General features: G+C 46.2%; 1 protein-coding gene across 1 annotated transcript in view; it reads right to left on the bottom strand.

The window, feature by feature from the left end:
- The window catches only part of MYO16 (myosin XVI), a 432,663-nt gene that overhangs the window by 205,343 nt on the left and 205,090 nt on the right, over positions 1-22,230 (bottom strand). The window contains exons 16-19 of the mRNA XM_044250091.1: positions 11,312-11,423; positions 8,219-8,336; positions 7,352-7,423; positions 4,846-4,987 (exon numbers count right to left, since the gene is read on the bottom strand). Coding sequence (XP_044106026.1) covers positions 4,846-4,987; positions 7,352-7,423; positions 8,219-8,336; positions 11,312-11,423 — 444 coding nt within the window. The remainder of the gene's footprint in view (positions 1-4,845; positions 4,988-7,351; positions 7,424-8,218; positions 8,337-11,311; positions 11,424-22,230) is intronic.

The raw sequence follows: 22,230 nt of genomic DNA, 5'->3' as shown, positions 1-22,230 counted from the left end.
CAATGATGAGGCAAAAAAATTCATGGGGATAGGAGGTATGGAGGAACTTTATCCAGATTCCTTTCTATGTCCCACAGGTGGGGGGATGCTTGAGGTGATGTTCTGGATTACAGAGGGGGACCTGGAAAGGAACCTACGTAGAGCTACAGGAAGACACACAGACGGAAGCACGGGAGGGGACCGTCCCCAAGCGTTTGTACATCACAGCTGCTCTCACGGGGTAGCGCACTCGGGAAGCAGGAGGATCCAGAAGCTGTAGGGTACTGCCGTTTCCTGATCAGGGAAGCTAACTCCCTGGGGGGAAAGGGACGCAGGGAACCATCTCAAGGCCTCCTGAGAAGAGTAATTCGGAGGATTTGGTCTGACTGTGATTAATGAAGTGTCCGATGGAAGACTTCTCCTCCAGGAGAAGAAGGGCTGTGTCCCCAGGAAGGGAGCTCCCACCCAGCTTTGGATGGGCAGGGAAGAATGGAATCAAGGCAGCGTCCCCCGTGGGCTTCACAGTTGCCAATTTCCTACATGCGAGGTTACAAGAATGTACATATGGACCTCCGTGTGGTTCAAACATGGGATCTCTATGCCGACACTGGTCATGGGGTGTCAGTGACAATGTAGAGGGGAGTTGAGGCCAAGGACTCCCAGACCACAGGGGTCCCCTGCATGTCTAGTGACCACATCTTGCGAACGGTCAAATGGGAGGACTGCCACACCCTAAGACAGGTGGGTTCATCATATCCTTTCGAAAATAATGGACAAAAAAGACCCAAACGACGCAGCACAGGAGTCTTAGAACCCACCTACTTTCTTGCATCAGATAGGCCTTGGCTCTTTCAAACCAATTGACCTTTTTTTTTTTTTTAAGATTTTATTTATTTATTCTACAGAGAGAGAGGAGAGAGCACAAGCAGGGGGAGCAGCAGAGGGAGAGGCTGAGCAAGGAGCCTGATGCGGGGCTTGATCCTTGGATCATGACCTGAACCGAAGGCAGTTGCCCAACCAACTGAGCCCTCCAAGGCGCCCCTCAAGCCAATCAACTCTTCAATGAGCCCTCCCTTCTTGTTAAGTGGAGATCCTTACCCTGGTCCTGGGGTTTCCTTCCAGGGAGAGAAGCTCCGCGGGTTGTAACTCTCCCACCCCTGCAGGAGGTCCTTCCCCTTGGTGTGTGCAGGAGGCGGCCCCGGTGGGAGGCCGGGCGCTCTCCTGCCCGAGGCCGCCCCCCCCCCGAATGCTGACCGGGCCCACGGGCTAGCCAGCCTGCGTGACTGCAGAGGTCAGAAGTGCTTGCCCCACTCGGGGGCACCTCCCGGCTCTGCTGTCTCCCTCCCAGAACCCACAGAACCCGCGTCCTGGCTCCTCGCGCCATACTCCACCGAATTATTTTAGGAGGCAGACACGAACACGTGCCAGGACGGATAATGCCGGGGACGCCGTGGACGTGGACGTGCGAGGACTGGAAGCGGCAGCGAGCCCGTGAGCAGGGGCTGCCGGACGTGCCGGAGGAGCCACGAAGGCCCGGGCCGCGGTCGGAGCGCCCCAGGTCACGACCGGGCTGGGAGGAGGAGCGAGCTGGCATCACGGAACTCCGGATTAACCCTGTGTACCCTTCACTTCCGAGGCCGACGTGATAGTTCAGAGAAGGAAATGTCCCAGAAAGTGGTTAACAAGCCACAGCTCGTATTTGGGTAGGGATTCTCAAAAGGAGATTCATCAGGAGGGGAATAAAGAAGCAGGACATCCGCGCGCCACAATTTCCCAGAGCTCCCATTGCTCCCACGATACCTTGTGTCGTTCTTGGCTGGTTAACAGGATTTCTTCTGAAGCTAGTTTATATGCACGCACTTTTTAGTGTGAGCACTAAAGTTTTAAACAAAGGCGTCTATTACATGTATCATATACGTTATTACATGCTATGTATACAATATATTACATATACATTATATATGTACATGTATATAATTAATTTCTATTACTATATATGTACATAATTGTATATTATATATTATCATATATGTCTATAATACACATAATACATATTTATTATATATTATCTATTATCTATTATTATATTATATATTATGATCCACTGTATCATGATATTCTATATATTATATAGAACGTGTACATATCTTATAGTATAATATAGTATAGTATGCATAGGGCTATGATATATGATACAGTAATATATGTTGCATATAATACATTATATACAGTAGCGCACATGGTACAACACACTGTATATGTAACACATTGAATGTGTTGGTTCTGTTGCTATTTTCATTAATATTCCTTTTTGCCTACTTGGATCAAATCATTGTCAACTGAGCCTAATAAGTAAAGTTCTGGCGTGTTTTGATTTCTGGAGTGTCCTGACCACAAAGTGTGTCCCCTGAATGAGAGCTGCCCCAGCCTTGCTGGTCCCCAGCCTGTGGCGGCCAGTACGTGCAGCCTACACGGACATTAAGCCCATGGCAGGCCACAGGCTGGGGACATCCGCACGGCAATCTTACTAGCTCGATTCTGGCCGAGCAAATACTGCAAATGCGTTGATTCATCATAATTAACTACTCCTCACCATCTCCCACATTATACCTCAGGATTTTAACTCAGAAGCGGCCCTATTTAGGATCTAGGTAGAGAAAGTAACATCTTTCAAAATGTATAACGTTATTGATACTGTACCTATTTCACTGTAATCCAGGAAATGAGTCCAGCTTTCCAAGAAGAAACATTTCCTCTGATTCAATTTCACTTGTTTTCTTTTACTAACTTGTTAGAGTACATCTTATTTACAGTTATTCTCTCTTGCAAAATTTACCAAAAACAAACAAACAAAAAAACAAATCTAGTATGAAAAACACTCCCCATCAACATCCAGAGCGCTTGCCAACTTGAACCCTGGGGATACACATTTTTTACATCACGGTTTCGACACGATTACTCATTCCAAAAACATGGAGGATTCTTAAACAATCGAAGCCTAAGTTTATCCAAATTTCGAGACCTCTCAGACTTAAGAAATGGGTCTGTAAATCTACAAATCCTTCAGCTTTCCATGAATTTCAATGAGTTAGAAATACTACAAACATAACCTTTCTTTGCAGTATTTTAAGACTTAAATTTAGATTTCGGTGACCCCAGGAGAAACGAGAGAAAAACATGGGAATTATGACTCATCTGAGAATAGTGTGTATTCTAAGTTCAACTTCTAATGCATTAAAACACTGCTAATTTCCTGCTCATCTCTGTCCTCATTCATTTGCTTGGTAAAGAATTTTTTAAAAAGACAGCACTAACACCATCAATTTACATATTGACACAGTGACAATATTCCCACCGAGAGGGAAATACTATGCTTTCCAAGATTGTATTTGTGTATTTTTCTCTGCATGTGTAGTCAAACATCGAGGCTATGTATTACATATGGATGTAATTTAGGGTTCTGCAAAATTTAAACGCCAAATGGAGGGGTGTCTGGGGGACTCAGTCAGTTGAGCATCTGACTCTTGATTTCAACTCAGGTCATTATCTCAGGCTCATGAAGTCAGGCACACCCAGCTCTGGGCTCTGGGCTCAGCACAGAGTCTGCTTAAAATTCTCTCTCTCCCCCTGGCCCTTCCCCCTCCCCCTGCTCTCTCTTTCTCTCTCTCTCTCTCTCTGTGTGTCTTTCTCTGTGTCTCTAAAATCAGTCAATTAATCTTTAAAAAGAAATGTGTCCAATGGAAATTTTCTAGAAGTTTCTATGTGCAGCTGGATTTATAACATTAATTTTTTTCAATGTCAATTTCAGCAGCACAGCCAATAATTTTACACAAGATTAATTTGCAAGACTTAGCATATTGATATCATTCTGTGGGTGATCTTCATATTTAAAGGAAAATGACAAATTCACTGACAATGAACAGTTCTAAATCCAAGAATTCTCACCAGACCAAACTCTAAGTCACAGCTGCTAAAATATCGATCATGCCACACCCAGATCCCAAACCCTAGACTGCACTGTGACTCATCAACCTGCTGTGCAATTCCTATGTGCACATTCCAGTGAGGCCTTCACTATCCCTTTGTCCTTGATGTCTTTTGAGATGTCCACATTTCTTTAAGAACTGTCCATTAATACATGTTACTTCTAGTGTTTTCCAAGAAATTTCCAAAGGCAGCAATTTTTAAGAATTTAGTGAAGAACTCTATGTGGACACCAAAGAAATTCTCAAAAGGTTTCATTCAAAGACAAGCCTACGTGTGAAGACTTCTGGATGCACTTCTGTTTTCAGCGACCCACTCAAGGTCATCATCAGTGACGAGAATATCCACACAGTTTTCCACTGACGAGATGCCATGGAGGTCTGTAATTTTTAGATGTTCAAATAATCCTGAAAAGCTACTGCTTTAAAGGTGATGAAGGCTAGGAATCTAAATGATTACCATGGAGACCTTTCATCCAATAATCTACAAGTAAGGGAAGGAGAGAGGAAGACATCCTAACCAGAAACACATCACCCAGTTGGTCCTAAGAGAGGCATGGACTCCTCAACGAACATTACGTACTTTAGCTGTTCTTAAACAGTCTTCTTCCCAGATTTATATATATTTTTTACATTCCTTGGTGCTCAGAAGCCACACACACCTGCAGTCCAGAGAGGACGCACGTGATAGGATTTGATTAATTCATCAGCGTGTGGGGATGGGGGAAGGGGGTTAAATCCCTATGAAAAAGTCAATCAAACCTGTTTGGTAAAATCACTTGTTAAAATGAGATGTTTTCACGACAGCGTAACTGCAGGAGGGGAGCCCTGTAAGTCGGCTCCCGCAGGAGTGATGCCGAAGACCAGAGTCTGCCATTCCTACCTGCTGTGCTCATCTTGACCGTAGAGGCAACCGTTCATGGTATTCACCAAGAAGCTAAACAGACGCCCGAACAGGGACTTGGCCAAGAGATCCCGGTAAAATTCAGCCATCTCCACAGTATGTCGCCGTATGATGGTGTCCCCTGCAGCCACAGAAAGGAGAGAAGGGAGGTCACGGCTCCCGCCACGTAGAAGCAGACAAGACCACGCACAGTCATTCTATCCCTTACCCATCCCCCTACACCAGAAGATGTCACAGTGATGCGACAAGGCTGAGAAATGAGGTCTCTGCCAGTGATTCCTTAAAATGTTCCCCAAAGTGACGGCCACATACGCTGAAGTCCTACTTGCTCCCGACACTGAGCCCAGCTTTGGATCTCAAGGCAAGCTGTATAATTTCTTCTCCATTAGGGAATCAGCCAGGGGCGGGGGTGCCCTCTTATCTAGCTTTCCGGTAGCCTCTCACTGGTTTGAATAGAATTGTCCCCAAGGCCCTCAGAAACCTGGTCACCTAGAAAATTAGTCGTATTTTAAATATTTTCAGAGACATGGTCTAGCTAACCAAAACGGGAGTGTGGAGTTTGGAACAGGTTGAGACCTTCAGGTAGAAATGTTTACATCATTCTCTAAGAGATGGTGACTAAAATTGTGAGTGATAAGGTTTTTACAAAAGACGAGGGAAGAAACCAGGGGGAGTGGGAACCAAGGGTGGACGATTTGGAGCCGAGCCTGTGATTGTTCTGTTGCTAGAGACTGAGAGGAGGGGGGTCTAGCACTCATTCTGTGTCCCGGGGCCGGCCGGCAAACCTGGGCCATGCGGCCGAGCAGGGGGTTAAGGAGTTGACAATGACTGCGTGAAGTAATGGTTGCATGAGCGTCGGCCAGCGCAGGAGAGCTCCTTTTGAGATAGGCAGATTTAAAAAAAAAAATAAAATCAGCAGATAAGGAAGACTCAGAGACCTACAAGTTTAAGGCCATGGAGATCAACAGACAAGGTGACCATGAACACAGGTGTGCCATTTATGATATTATTGAATTAAGGTCTCCAGAGTCCCCATGATTGAGGGTGTCGGGTCGCCAACATGGCGCGTGAGTAAGGACCCAAGGACGGTGTAAGCAGAAAAAATGGGCATATAGGAAATTCTAGATATTATGGTGAGTTCAAGTTTTTCTTTAAAAAGTCATGAGACTGATGATTTGGGAGAAGTTCAAGAAATGAAATAATTAGATGCAAGGGCTGGTGGGAAAATGGTTCAGAATAAGGCATAAGAGTGAGGTTGGCCTGAACGTGAAGGGCGTGCAAGGTCACCCTAAAGGTGAAGCTTACTCCGAAAGAGGAGGAAGCATCTTTGAAAGGCTGTGGTCCACAGACGAAAGTCACATTTGCAGAATGTGATTCAGAAGGACTATTCCCGAAGCAGTGCAGAAGGGAGACGACATGAGATGAGGCCAGGTAAGACTCAAGAGGAGGTTGTTCCGTGATGGAGGGAAGGAAGGACGCCTGAAGACAGTGGCGGCGAAACAAAGAGAAGGCAGTGAGAACCAGAGAGAGCCCGGGAGGAGAGCCGACGTGTGTCTGGTCTGCGCGCGGAGGAGGAGGCGGCGGTGGCATCAAAATGACTTTTGCACAACCGCCTGGATGATGGGGAGACTCGTAACGTTCTGGAACATGGAGGGGGGAACCTTCTGGAGCTGGGGGCAGGAATGACCAGCCACGTCCCTAAGCGTCTGCAGGTAGGGACAGTGGTGATTTCGAGAAAACAGATCAGAGAGAGGCTGAGTTCTCAAACTCTCACTTAGAGGGAGGTTGGTAGGGCAGCGGGTTGGGTCCGTATCTCATCGAGAGACGGTTTCCGCTGCGGCGCGCGTGGGAAAACCACTCTCCATGCCCACTGCAGGGAGACGGGGGCGCGTGGTGTGTGGAGAGTCACGGCGGGAGGCGGACAGCACGAGAGTCTGGCTCCAAACACGCCCCTGCTGGTGGCCTGATGGGCAAAGTTAGTCTCTTGGAGGCTTCATCCTCTCATCTGTTAAAAAGAAAACGTGATGCCCACTTCCTAGGGATCTGTGAGAATGTTAAAATTCCAGCGTTTCTCGCACTTGGCACAGTGCCTGTCCTCTCGAGAGTGACCAAGAAACGGCAGCTCCTCGTCTGAATCACGCCCTAGAGGAGAGAGGACGCGCCTCGCTGACGGCCACAGGCACACACGAATGGTTCCAATTACTGAACTGAGTACATCCTCCCGGACTGAAGGCCTGACTGGCCTCAAATGACCGACGAGCGAGAGAAGGCGACTAGTTCATCAACACGGTCTCTCCAGACCTCTGCGCTTCCAACACAGAGTCCCAGCAAGTGACCCGACGGGCTCCTGATGCTTCTCTCGCTCGGCATTCAGCCCACAGAGGCAGTTCCACGGGGTGGGGAAAGGAAGGTTGCGTTTGCTCTCCGCATCTCGGAGAAACCACAAACTGCCCAAAGGTCAACATCAGAGCGGAGTAACACTTACCTTTCAAATACTGGATGTCGGTGGTTAGAGCCGACAGCAATTCGTCGGTTGAAACTTGCAACAATCCAGCCACTAAAGGTAAAGCAGCATTGAAGGCCCAGGTCAGTATGCATTTCTGGATGGCGAGGGCATTCCACATTATGGTCATTACTTGCAAGCTTATGGCACAGACCCATCAGGAGCTGTGCTGATTACAGGACTCCGAACGAGCACTCTGATTACCAAAGTGAGCTGGAAACACCGCTTCTGGGAGGGACAGCGCTACCGAGCTCGTGGGCTCCTGCCTGAAATCTGCACGTCTCTTCCCTCCTTGCCCTCGCAGACAGCCCTGGATGCTCTTCCCAGCCCCCCGTGGAACTACGTGCAGAGGAGGTGAAGACGGCACGCTCGTTGACAATCTGTGGCTTGACGGTATTTTGAAAAAATCTGGGAGTGACTAACAAAGCAACTTCAAAGGGGAGAGAGAGGCTCTTGGCAAGACCTTTGAAAGGAAGTAATTATATTGTTTAAACTGCTGGGCTAATAGCACAGGCCCCCAATACACGGGAGGCAGGGTGGGCCGAGGGTATCCAGCACAACATAAATACACCCAAGTACACGCCTAAGAACCGACTCGGCCAGTGTGGGAAGCACGAGAACATCACGTACGCCCTGCTGTTCATCTCCCAAACCATTTGTAAGAGAGAACAAAGTGGATACAGCTCTTTCATTATTATTATTATTTTATTAATATATTTTTTTACCCTTCTGAATTCTACTCTGCAGAAAGGGCTCCCTCCCCGGGCTTTTCTGTACTCTGTCTCCATCTACCGGCAGGTCTGCAAAGCTGCACACCCGCGAGGTTAAGGGGAGCTCTGTTCCACTGACCTTGTTCCAGAAGCTGGAGGTCAGAGACAAATGCAGAGTTGGCCTCGGTCAGAGCCGTGAATCGAATGTCTCCAATGTGTAATATTGCCGCCAGGATCACAAACAGATTCTCTACCTCCTACGCGTTTTACAAAGACAGAAAACGAGCAGAATTGCTTAGACGAAATATGAAAAGACAAATCCTTTAAAAACCTAATAGCTTAAAAGAAAATTGATGCAGGCCCTGTTGGTGGGGCTGTGATGACTTTTCAGATCTGGAGTGTCTGGTCAGAGGACGGCCCATCTCCAGCTGGAAAACAAAATCACTTGAGTGCACATTTCCTCTAATCAATGTCTCTGCTCCTTAAAAGAGGGAGGAAGTGACTCTCTGACATAAACGGACAGTTTCTAGATAAATCTCGCCCTGAGACATAAATCACTGCGCCCTGATGGGCCACACGCGTCTTCCCGGGCCTGGCACGGGGCCCCACGCCGAGGCCGCGACCCGAGAGGCCTCGGGCGCCGATGTCCATCTCCCTGTGCTGTCCCATCTGAGCTAAACTGATGGTGTGATTATAGGACTTCTCACTTCTGCCAGGAAATTCAGGAAGGCACGATACAAACATCTATGCCTAGATTAAAAAATGCTAATTGTTTTTTAAGGTATTTTAAGGAAAAGAGAAAGAAATGGGTGTTGGCAAGAGCTATCTTTGAGCAGAAGGGAGAAGGAAATAAGACACTGTCTGCTGCAGGAGGAGATCTGAGAATCTGGAACTCTGCAGAAAGAGAGAAATCAGACCTTAAATTTGGATTCTGGACAGTCATTTTGTGGCGACAGTAAAAAATCAAGAAAAAGCTGGAACCGAGAAACACTTCTCTAGAACAATCTTTTAGTGTCATGACATTAAGAGTGACACTGGTTAAGCTCCATGCCGGGCAAGTGACATAATCTTTTAAATTCTCATTTCCCTAGCCGTTAATTTTTGAAATAAAAAGCTGCTGCCTGTGACAATTTACTAGAAGCAACTCATACTTTGCTTTATAAATATATAAGTGGGGTGATGTAGCTCTGACTCCCCTCTAGAACTTCTAGTTCTCACCACAAAGTATAACTCTATTATCTTCAAAATGAGAATGCTGACAAGGACAGTCTCTAAGTAGTGTTTAGGTCTAATACTCTAGGACTGCGGCATTACTTACAAACGGTTTTGGTACCCTGCCAATGTCAGGTTATGGTTTCAAATTTTAGTCAGTTATGTTGCTTTGAATAACCGTTTCCTCCTCACGCTCCCTGACAACTGCTCTCCCCCCCTTTGTAATAGATACAGTCACTCCTCAGTAGATTTCTCCAGTGCTCCGTGACGCAGGCACTCTAGGGACAGGGTCACGAAGAAGGCTTTGTTGGGACCTCAAGGATCTGAGAGCTTAGCCATGGAGACAGAGTAAGACCACCAGCCACACTACGAATCACAGCTGAATACTGTGCCCTGTGAGACGAGGGCTGTCGCCCTGTGTCCGTGGAGAGCGAGTGACGGTCGCCGCCGTCCCACTGGACACAGGTGGAAGCTCCTTGATGAGCAAGTCTTCTTCGAGGGCCTCCCCAGCCCAGAAACACCTTGCTTCTAGTCTTCCTGGACATGAGCCGTCCCTCCTAAGTGCACTGAAATGTCCCCACAGCCATCAACCTCAAGCATCACAGCGAAAGGATTACCTTCATGTCTTTTGTTAAAATGCACGTTTTTCTTTTACAGAAGGGTTGTTCAATTCTCTTATTAGCTACCTTAGGGGGAAAGCGTATTTTGGTGGCCCTGCCTTTGAGAATCAATCATGGATTTTTAAAGCCCTGTTTCCAGGCAACGGGTACTTTGGTATAATGATTCCTTACCCGTCTCTACATCCCAGTTTCCTAGAAGGAAGCAGAAATTTTAGGCACAGAAGAAGGGGGGAAAAAAATAACAAAAAAGTACAACAGTTGCAAACGCAAGGACAGAAAAGTGCAAATGGGCGGGACTCACTCAAAGACAGAAATGTAGAGATCGTATATTAGAGAGAGTGAGAGAAAGAGAAAATAAGATAGCATGTGATTGCACGGCCCAGAACGCCCATCTCCGAATGGGGGGAGGGGAAGTGCCCAGAGCTGTTTCATTTGGGGTGAGCCCCGACCTCCCCAGCCTTTCCACCCCCTGCAGCCCCGTAAGTGGTATCTATGTGGGCTAGGGAAAAAATAAAAAATAAAAACAAAGACCCAAATCCATCCACTGACTGTAGGAAAAGGAAGATCCGTAAGTCTATGGCTACATCTGGGTTGTTAAGCTACCGGCATTCCAAAGGTACCAGGAAAGCCGCCGTGTGAGGGGAACAGAAATCTGAGGGGTGCTGAGGGGTCTCCGCGCTCAGCTCTTTTCAGATCTCTGGCCCACTAAACCTGTGCTGATTCATTAACCACTGAGCTCACGAGGCTACCTAAATTTAAATTAATTAAAACTAAAATATCCTAAACTAAAAATCCACGCCCGTATTCGCACTTGCCACATTGTAAGTGCCTGGTCTATCACGGACCGACCCAGGTCCAGAACATCCCCACGATTATAGAAACTTCTACTGCAGAGGAGTGGTTTAAACATTTTAAATTGCATTTTTCTACCTCACGATGCCTGTTGGTATTTGGTAATTCTTTAAGAGTAAAAAGCACATGTTATGTTGCACAGAAAGATACTGTAATAAGTCATCAGTTTGCTTTTCAAAGTGATTCTTGGCCGCCAACCGTTCCCTTAGATTCGCCAGTTTTCTCTGGAGTCGGTCACTGCACGGTTTTTCACCTGTTTGCTCACACGGTTCATTTGGGGAAAGGTCTCCTGGATTGCCCCCTTGAACAGAGATGCCCCCCCCCGTCACTGTTTGTCCTCGTGGGACCCACGCCCCAGGCACCATGTCTCCCATGGGAACGAAAACTCTAGGAGGCAGACCCTGTGAGGCTTATTCTCGGCCAAATCACGAGTATTCCCACCCATATCTGAAATATGATAGGGACTCGGTCAATGCCGTTGAATGAATAACTTCTGTACGTTAGTAGAAGGTTGGTTTTCTCAGTGAAATATTTACAGTGTGACTCACCAAGTGACTGAAGCCAATGACATTCAGGGCTTGTTTCAAAAGAGTGAATTTCTCCCTGTTCAGAGAAAGCTCTGCTGTTGAGACATCTTCTGGTCGGGTCTGGTTCAAATACCTGCGAGGACAGAAAGGGGACAGCTTCATGGCTTGGCTTGCGGTCAAGCTCTGGCGGTGGAAAGTAACTTCCGCCATCTTTGGTCTCCGGAATAATAGCATCACCTGGACACTGCGTACCCTGTGTTTACAAGGCTTTGATACATAATAGCATATGATGTTTCAGGAAGGAAGAAAAAGAGTTCTTGTTGTACCAGAACCTAATGACCCTGTTTCACTTGGTTCTCACCTGAGCTGTACCCTTCCTTCCTAAAGGAGAAGGTCACAAAAGTTTTAGGTAGTTCATGTAGGAATCAGCTGGGTCCTGTCCTATGCTTTGTAATTAATACTTTTATTAAAGATTTGTAGTTTAGATTAATTTATTATTTTTTCTTGTCCATATCCCTTAATTATGCGATGGTTGATTAATCTGTTGATTTATTCCTCTCATGCAAAAATCACATGGGAGGGCGCCTGGGTGGCTCAGTGGGTTAAGCCACTGCCTTCGGCTCAGGTCATGATCTCAGGGTCCTGGGATCGAGTCCCGCATCGGGCTCTCTGCTCAGCAGGGAGCCTGCTTCCTCCTCTCTCTCTCTGCCTGCCTCTCTGCCTGCTTGTGATCTCTCTCTGTCAAATAAATAAATAATAAATAAAATCTTTAAAAAAAAAAAAATCACATGGGAATCACTTCCCAAACATAGAGTACTAGCAGCTGAGGTTATAAAGACAAAGGCTCATCGCACAAATGTAGATCAGGGAAATCGGAGAGCAGAGATGGACGAGAGGGGTTTGTAGATGCTCAGGGAAGGGACCAAACCCAGAGTGGGTGATGAGAAAAACCTGTGAGACAGGACAAGGCTTCCCTTCCAAGAGTAGACACCTGAATAAGAAATTTTCCAAGCAAATCCAGGATGTAAGGGTGCCCCAGAAGACTCAGCAACATACACAAGGACGCACGACCTTGACCATGTGTGATGTACACAGGGGCACAGGTGTTTCAGCAGAACTGGAGACTACAGTGACAGAAGCCAAACTTGATGAGGCTGCAGATGTAGTCAGAGTTTCGTTTCTCTTGCAAAAGAGCTTCCGTTATGTCTTAGAAACAACAGGTAATCCCAAGGGTCTTGAAAAAAAGAAAGGGCAGGATCAGACTGGTGTGTGAAAAAGAGTATTCTGAGAAGCCAGTGAAAGATCACCTGGAACAGGCAGGGCTACTAAGGGCTGGGGGAACCAGTGAGGCCAGCAGTGGTTAAGAAAAGAAGAGGGATAGGGGTGTCATGGAGACAGACCTGGCAGGATGAAGGGACAGACTGGATGGAGACGAAGGAGAAGGAAGAGAATCGATGACGCTTTTTGAAATGACATCTGAGGGAATGGACTGCAGAGTGGGCTCATTCAACCACAATCTTTCCAGAAGGAGGGGTGTGTGGTTGAGAGAGAAATCTTCTCTTTGTATTAGCCATGTTGACTTTGAACTACTCGAGGAGTTTGAGTAGAATTCCAAAAAATAATTGGCTGGAAGGACCTGAAATTCAGAAAACCCTAGAAAACAAGATCTGGAAGTCATCAACGTGCAGATGACTAAACCCATGTGACCGAGTGAGCTCACCCCAAAACAGATGCTCAGGTTCTAGGGCTGAAGAAAGAACTGAATGTTCAGGAAGGGAGGAGGAACATCACAATGAGCCAGAGTCATCAAAACAAAAGACTAACAGTTTTTTAGGACTGTCAGATGGGGACAGAAGAGAGACAACAGAAAAATGGAAATGTGTGGTGTTGTGGGGAGGACACGGATGGGGTTGGTGTGGAGCAGGTGGGGCTGTGAGCAGGGGTCTCCTCCCTCAGTCCCAGCTCCCAAGCCAGCCCCTGGGGTGGGGACTAGGAGGGTCTTTGGAACAGTCACATGTTGAGTTGGAAGCACACGGAGCCGGGATAAAGGGCTGACAGGAAGGGAGCTGTGGCGTTTCTGAGGAGCAGAGAGTCACGAGGAGGAAAGAGGGGTACAGTGGAGGGTGTACCTTGCACTGCAGGAGGGACACGGCCTCTCGGACCTGCCGGGGAAGGTGACAAATACGGTCTGGAGGCGGCCAGCATCTCAAAGCAGGCGCTCTGAGGCTAACGTGCTTCTAGGGGCCAGAAGTTGGATTATGAGTTGGGGGATGAGCAGTGGAACCAAAGGAAAAGGTCAAGGTCAGCAATATCAATCGAACCTGGGTCATGGTGCCTAAAATTGGGTCATTCTGCCTAAAATTTACCAAATTTTAGTGACTCAAATGTCTTAAAGGTAGGAAATCACAACCTCTCTCAATTCTCCTGCTTCCCACAGGAGTCTTCCCGACTCCCGGACGCCATCTTTTCTTTCCCACTTACTTGCAGCCCATTGCCTCGGTCAGAATTCCAGCAAGAGACATCACCAAACCCCTTGCAAAGGACAAGGGGCTCCTGTGAACATCACAGAGTCACATGGGCAAAATACCAGTTTCTTTCACAATAATAAAAAAGTCCTCAATCAAGAAGCCCTTAACTGATTGGCCATTTCAAACAGTTCAGCATCCCCGTCCCCCATGTCTTGTGTCCTTATGGTAGAGAATTTCCAGCAGCTGAGACCCGTGGCACGCAGCCACGAGAACCGGCATTGTGGCTTCCGTTACATTCCGGATGGAGGAAACCATGTGGCATTAACCCTAGTGGTTGCAGGCGGAATTGTTAAGTATGCAATGGTCCAGGGAAACCCACGCACAATCGAGACTTTCAGAGACTAGTTTGCCTGATGGAGGAACGATGTTTGGAAATTGGCTGCATTTTCCTCTGTGGCCAGAAAACTTGTTGGCCTGAAAATGCAGCCCCCCCCCGACCCCCGCCAAATAGAACTCAATGTCTTCCATGTAAATGTAAACTTTCTCCCACTTTTCAATAATGTTTAAAATGATCACTAGAAGTATGGTTCTTTGTTATCTGCAAAATTTCATCCTAAAATGGAAAGGTTAGTATCAGGGAAAAAAAAGTGAAAGTTTGTTTTTTGGAGATTGAAAGTACTCACTTTCCTTTTGACATTATTTATTAATGAAACCACACACAAGGACTGGGAAATACTTGAAAAAATATGCCCAGAAAATATTACAACCAGGAATCTGGAGACTTGAAGTTAGATCTGATTTGACCCTTATTGATGACATTTTAAGCCTTTACTTTCTTATCTGTAAAATTGAGTTTAAGTAGATTAAAAAATTGACTAAAAACATTCTCCACTTCTAGTTCACAATGGTTTTATGAGAATCAAATAAGATACAGTGTGGGGTATGATTTCTACACTCCCACTGCAGGGAACATGGAGAGTAGGTTTCCTGGAAATACTGTATCTCGTACATATGGGCAGATTTTAGTCAGCGTGCTCTATCATTAATGACACTCTTAATCAAATAAGTAATTCAAATAAGGAATATTTTGAGAAATTGTAACAAATGTTATTGGCAGTACAGACAATTTTATACTATAAAATGTGTTTTTCTGTTCTTCTACAAATAAAATAGATGAAAGGAATAGATTGTGGTTCTCACTTCTTGGTGATTTTTTCATGACAAACTAAGCAGAATGCAAGGTTAATGACCACATGTGCAATATTATCATGGTATTTCCAGATGTTTCCAACACTTGGAAAGAGCTCCCAACGGCGGTAGGTTATGGGTGACCGATGCTCCCGGGGAAGCCGTACTCCACTGAACTCCGCCCATCATCTCAACACAGTGGCTGAGAACCCCCAGAGATGAATTTGTGCAAGTGTTTCATCTGACTGTTTCCTACTTATCACCTAACAATTAATGGTCCCACAATTCCCAGTACTAAAATCTCAGAACTCAATGTGTTTCACAGAGCCTCTTTTATGACTCAAAAGAATACACTGACTACTCAGATAATCTTTTTTTTTTTTTTAATCCTCTCTTTCTAACTCGTACATAACTTGGAACAGTAATGTTTGGCAACACACACATATCACAAAGTCCTGTGTCAGAAGCATCCGATATTATCATTTGTTAAACCAAGAATCTTTGCTATTTTTTTTTGATGAGCTTGGCAAATTGAGGGAATGTCCCAGATGAAACTTCTACCAGGGAGCAGAAGAGGAACATGTGGGTTAAATAATGTTAAAAACTGTAGATGGATTAATCCTGTTCCACTAATTCTACTCGAAGGGAAAGGCAGTGGGTACTAATCATTCTCGAGCCCCCCCAGGGCTCCCCGAGCTCAGTTATAAGTTTCCTGCAGGGAAGACCAGCCCTAAGCGTGCACTGTGGGCCAGACTGGAGTAGCTCCCAGCTCAGGGGAGCACCTGGGAAGTGCTGCTGGGTTCATGCTGCCTCTGTGTAGGGGTCTCTGCTCCTGTGGGGAGGCCTCCAGGGAACGGCCAGGCTGAAGCATCTTTGATGTTATAATGGAATTCAGGGGTGGTGAAAATCAAAGGGAAAGGCATTGCATTGGGTGGTGAGGTAAGGTAAGAAATTGTGACGGTCTAGGTCAGAGAGACCCAAAAATACATCTTAACCCCAAATTCACACCACACTACTAAGACAGGCTTAGCATGAGTGAGTAAAATCCCAAGGATTCAATTGCTACAAACAGTAATCTGACCAAAGGCAATATGTAAATTTAGGCTACATTAATGGTAAATCTACAGATACTGACATTGTCATCAGCCCCTCATTATAAATATTAGTTTTTAATTAAAATTTGCTACATAATAGGGTTTTTACATAAATCCAAATTTGCGATGAGAACCTAGAAGGAAGTGTGTTTCAGTGCAACGTCAGAAAGTATTTTCTAATACACAAACTTCCTAGACAGCCTTGCACTGCTTCTGAGGTCATAAGACCCCTGCTGTTAGGAGGTCAGTCGAGGCTCTGTACCCATCTCACTGGGTTTGCTGAACAAGAAATTCCAGGATCAGAGTTAGGTTGTGTTGGACAACCTTTATTACTGCTGCATGGCAATATTCATGCTCTAAGCTACGTCACTGTAGTAAGACATTGTGTCTCTTCGCACCAAGAAACGCCCAAGTGTGTGATTCAACTCTTTCTGCTGCTACTCCGGGCACGCCGTGCAGACACACACGTGCCTGGGCCTAAGCCGTATTTAACTTGACCTCATGAAACGTCATTAGTACATATTAAATCTCTGTAGTCATGACAACACATTCGCTCTCAATCAGACCGCAGGTAACGCTGTTTACAGTCCTATCAAGAAGCAAATAATCTGCACTGAAGTAAATTAAAGGAGCCAAAGTCAGAGGTTTGTTTCAATACGTATCTTGACTGAGTGTGACTGCATGCTGGTCCCTCTGGTCAACAGTGGAGGGAAGATGTGGCATGAGAGAGCCAAGGAGGAAGACGAGTACATCCTTGTGTTTATCATGAGCTTAAATCTGGATTATTTATAAATCCATTGTCTGTGAAACAGGTAAGGACAAGCTGATTTAGGAGGTCAATTCTATCCAAAGGTAGAAAATAAAGTTCTATGGCGGGAAAGTTATGTCCATCCTGATTTCTGGAAACAGTAGAAATATTCCAGGAGCAGATCCAAGTCCCCACATTATTCTGAAGACGCACTGGAGATTGTGCGGTTCTTCCTCCAAGAAGGTGAATCTTGACTAAAAAGCTCTTACGTTTCGTTAACTCAGAAGGACAAAAACACTGGAAATTAGGGAGTCCAATTTTGTAGACGTTTTGATAACGCTGCTATCAACTATATAAAGTTATATTTTTAAAGAGTGAAGATTCTCGATGGTAAGTGTTGGCTGAATTGGTCACCAAGAGGAGATTTGCGAAATATTACTCCTTAGTCGACCTTGTCTCAACCAGTTCATAATGTCCCTGTTCATTTCTTCTCTCCAAATATTGAGCATGGTCAATCCCTCGTGAGGCAAATTCTAGGAAAAGTAACAGATTTCTAGGTTCCTAAATTGATGAGTCACTCCAAAGTCCTAACTGATGTGAAATGCATCACTTAATAATGTTTCCACTAAACTGGTATTTAAAAACAGAGGCAAATCCATGGGCTTGGGATAGAAAACCAACCAACCCCAGGCTTCATCTGCACAGAGCTCAGCATCCAGACCCCAGCACCATCGCACGTTCCGTAACTCTAATGACTGACGTGTGGTTTTACTGTCCCTTGGGTAACTTTGAATTATGAAACTGTGCTATTTTCTCTCTCTCTCTCCACGGGTGATTTCAAAAAGTTTCCAGAAACCACAGTGGAAAGACAGAGAGAAAGATGGCTGACTGGAGGTCCATTTTTTCTTCTGCTCCTTCTTCTTCTTTTTGTTCCATGTTCTCCAGTTTTCCAAGAATCAATGACTATTATGTATCACCAGGAAAAAAATGTCTACACAACTATGAATTTCAGTGTGTTGTGTGTCTCAGCAACTTGTTTCATTTTATTGCTGAGCAGCGTTCCCCAGTCAGAAGGTACCACAGTTAGTCCCAGCATGTGGGCACTGGAGGAACATCTAGGTTGTTTCCACTTTGGGACTAGGATGAATAAAGCTGCCACAAGCATTCGCACGCAGGTCTGTGGGTCAACGGACGTCTCTGTTTTCCTAGGACAAATGCCGAGGAGTGCAAGAGCTCGGTCCTATGGCAGCTTTGCCTTTATATTTCTATAGAAAACGGTCGACGGCATCCCCTGACATGCGGGCTGGGAATTTGAGGTTGTGGTGAAATGATCTGACTATCAAATACACACAATGAATGTTTGCAAAAAAAGCTCCACCGTGGAATTTCAAGGGCCTGTGTCCCCTCCGGGGGCCAGCGGTGCCTGTCTCCCTGTGGTCCAGGAACATTAAAATAACAGACAGACAACTAGCAAATGGATACATTCTGGAGATTGAGGGACAGCATGGTGAATACGGTCAACATGTCTTCAAAACGTCACAGTTGCTAAGAGACTGGATGCTTGTTGTTCTCACCATTAAAAAAGAAATAATAATTATGCACCAGGAGACGACAAACCAACATGTCATACACCTTCGGCTTAGCCCAATGTTATATGTCCATTACATCCCGACATACAATTAATTAAAGAACAAACAAAAATCAGCTTCCCTGCCTGTGCTTGCTGGGCACACCATTCACCAGACTCAAACCAACCCCGTGCCCAGGACACACCGGGAACCAAGGCTCGAACACAAAGAAAAGACATTACTAATTAAAGCCTCGTGCGTAGCCCATTCACCAAGTCAGACGCTCACAGACTATAAACATGACGCATCTGGCAGGGTTCTGCCTGCCCCTTATAAATACAGAAGAACAATGTCTTCTCTATTGTGGGCAAAGCTGCCTTCTACTTGGGGATGTTTAATATGTAAACAGAAACCAGATAAGGCAAAAGCAAACAGTTGGCATCAACACAGAGAGCACTGTTTACTAGTTTACTGAGGAAGGTGGTTAACTGGCCTCCTTCTCGCCCAGCCACCCCCACCTTGCCCCTAAAAGGGAAATTCTTTTCTTCATTATTTTTAAACTCTCTGGAAAGTATTAACGCATTTTAAATCCCCCCCAACGGGATATGAATAAGGTTTTTATTATCCACAGGTTTGGATACATAAATCTCCACCAATGAAAATATTAATGTATTAGCTGCAAACTATTTTGTTTGGAAAGAGGAAAACCCTGCCAGTGGTCTTCAGGAAAAAACCAGAATCCATTTAACAAATTATGCATTCAGAAAGACTTTGGGTCTTGTGACATTCCCAGAATAGTTTGTCCATATTTTTTTCATCAGTCAGAATATTTCTTCAAAACATCTGGTGAAACACATTCTAAACTCTTACCATCCTTCAGATAGGGAGTGCTCACGGCCAGCTCACTGGTTTCCAAGAGCCGGGAGAGGAGGTCCAAGAACACAGTGGGTGGGTTGGGCCAGTGTCTGGGGAGGCCTGAACCCCAGCCTGCAACCAGGCCCCGAGCCCTGTGTCCAGCATGGGGACCCCTCTCCTCCCAGAGGAAGGGGTCCCTTCCCTTTCTTTTCACAGAGGTATGCCCAGAGAACAAACTGTATTTCCACGCAATGGGGAGGGAGAGAAGTTTTTTTTGCTCAGAACGTGTGGCTCGGTCTGGCCGTCACGCACCTGTCTAAGAAGCCACGGTCAGAGGGGCTGTATTTGCAGGGGTGAAGGAAGAGCTCACAGTAGTTCATCCCAAGCCTGGCCTCAGCTCTGTGCACAGGGAGAGATGGTACACAGATAGAGATAAATACATCAATATCCCCCGGGGCAAGGCTGAACAGGTACCGAAATCCTCCCTGGGGAAGATCGTTATGAAAAAGCGATGTGCAAGGTCATGTCCCTAGCGCTGTTGTGAAGGACTTCATCACTCCCTGAGGTTTAAATCCTGGGTAGGCACCTGCACTGGAACCCTTGTAGTAGGTAAACACAACAGAAATTGCGATGTAGACCCAGAACCATCTACCACTGTGAACATCTGGGGAGCGGGCCTCGTCCTCTTCTCTGGGACCACCCGTGGGCTCAGGAACTCACCCCAAGTGTCTCGGCAGGGCTCACTCGGTCGTCCTAAAAGGGACTTCTACTTTCGTGTCAAACGACGGATTTCTATGACGCGCATGACTTCACTCTCTCCGTCGGACGGAGGAGAACATTCCCAGTGGCCGCACTTGCTTCTCCTCCCACACCGCGTGGAGCGGCCCCAAGCCGGCTCCGTTCTTCACCCGCCGTGAACCCAAGAGGGGACCTTCCTGCAGGTTCCCCGCAGCCTCAGCGGACTCAGCATCTCAGCGGAGAACCAGGGCCTGTTCAGTCTCCCCCAGAGCACTGCAGGAGCCGGGTCCTGCCCACCTCCAAACTAGTCCCTGCGACATTCTCTTTTCGGAAGGTGGATCTGGTGAACTCACTTCCCAGGTCCTAAACCCTTTGATCCTAACTGCCCGGTGTGGTTCATCACAGCCCTGCACACCAGGGGCCAAGTGTTCTGTCCCTCTAGCCTCACCGAGTCCTCTGAGCTCATGCCGCACAGAACTTCCCTTGGTCCCCCAGACAGACCTCACTCTCGTCCACCTCCGGGCCCTCACTCACCTTGCTTTTTCCACTGGGAGCATAACCCACACATACCCAAGCCCTGCGGAACATTCTGGATAAGTTCCATTGTTCCCTACAGCCCACTTTCTCTGGGATGTCCTTTGCACGAACTCCCCCAAGCAGTGCATTTCCTCCACAACAGTGTTTTATCGACTCGATGCAAATCACCTGGCCACGATCCCCAGGAAAAGGCAAGGCCAGCCGTGACAAGTAGGTGTCATTCTGGAGTGAAGAAAATGAGCGTGTGTGTGCACAAGCCTCTATCAGATCAATCTTCCCCAGACAAACCGCCCTCGTATCCGTGCTCGACTCATAAACATTTCTCCTACATCATAAATTCTCTTCCCAACACGGGCAAGTCTCTTCCCCATCAGACCCTTCTTAGTTTGCTGTATTTTGCACACACGGTCCTCCCCTCTCCCCGCTGCACTTGGCCACCATGTGATTCAGTATGGACCTACCCTGCTCTTTGCCACTTTCTCACCAGGGTTCTCTTCCTGACCAGCCAGACCCAGGGACCAGGCCAGAAGCAGGTCCCCTGTCCAGCTTGTGGAGTGGAGATCCGAGGACTTCTCAGCCACCATAACCATGGGAGCCAATTCTGTATACGCACACGCACATTTATATCTGGGTCCGTATATCTCTATCCCTCCTGTTGGTTTTCTCTCGAGAATCCTAAACAATACACTCTCCTTCTCCACGTTATCCTTTCACACATTAAAATATTTACTGTTCTTATTCGACATATAGACATTCAATGCAACCCTTGTGATTGTTCTTGGAAAGAGAGCATGTCTTCAAGGCTCTCATGGATTCCCACAGAATCTAAGCCATTACTGAGCGTGCGGCAGGTTTTATAAACACCCAAAAAGCTTCCACATGCATCTCAAAGTTTCCTTATGTACCCGGTCAGTTCCATGGAGCGCTGGGAGGTTCTCAACAGACCTGGAAGGTTCAAGTGGGGCCGGCTGGTTTGGAAGTAGTGATCACAAGCTCTGCTCGCTCAAAGACCGGCGGAAGTAAATCAGAGATCGATGTCATAAACATCAGTCCTTCTTTGGCAAAGTAAACCATAACCCATAAATACTACAGTGAGGAATTCAGTGAGGAAATGTTGGTATGAGGGACAAACACAAGGTATAAACATGTTTATACCTCTGATAAGTCATCTTATTGCCCTCATATTCTGCCCTACGTCTTTGCAGAAGTCGTAGGAAAGAAGCAGGACAATATGGAAGGGAGACAGGAGTGAGGAACTAATAAAACATCTTTAAAAAATAAATATGGATAGTTCACTTAATTAGTTTCATGGCCTTTCCTGAGAAGATAATTAGTCGGATGGTAAACTGAACCTTTGGCAAAAACTTGGTCTGTCCACACCCTCTGCAAAGACACACACTCCGGGAACAAAAGTTCAAGGCCCAGCGTCCTGACAGCACCCAAAATGATGCAAAAATGTGTCCATCATGTGAATAAGACACATCAGCACCTTCATTTCAAGAAATGGTGATTTTTATAGAGAACTTGAGATGAGTAAAATAAAAATGTATTATATGATTTTTAAAAGATTTTCAAAATAAATTGAGGAAAATCTCCCTGCAACCCCAAGTAATGTAGATTGTCCCTCATCAAGTAATCTAGCCCAAGACCAGGTATCCGACGAGATGAAGTCAGAAATGGAGCCTAAGACCTGGTTATTTCAGGGTATGTTCATAAATTAGAGTAAATACCTCATTTCTCCTTT

Source organism: Neovison vison, chromosome 5 (genome assembly GCF_020171115.1).
Source record: "Neovison vison isolate M4711 chromosome 5, ASM_NN_V1, whole genome shotgun sequence".
NCBI lineage: Eukaryota > Metazoa > Chordata > Mammalia > Carnivora > Mustelidae > Neogale > Neogale vison.
The sequence above is the reverse complement of the archived record's forward strand: the minus strand, read 5'-3'. Positions and strand labels throughout refer to the sequence as shown.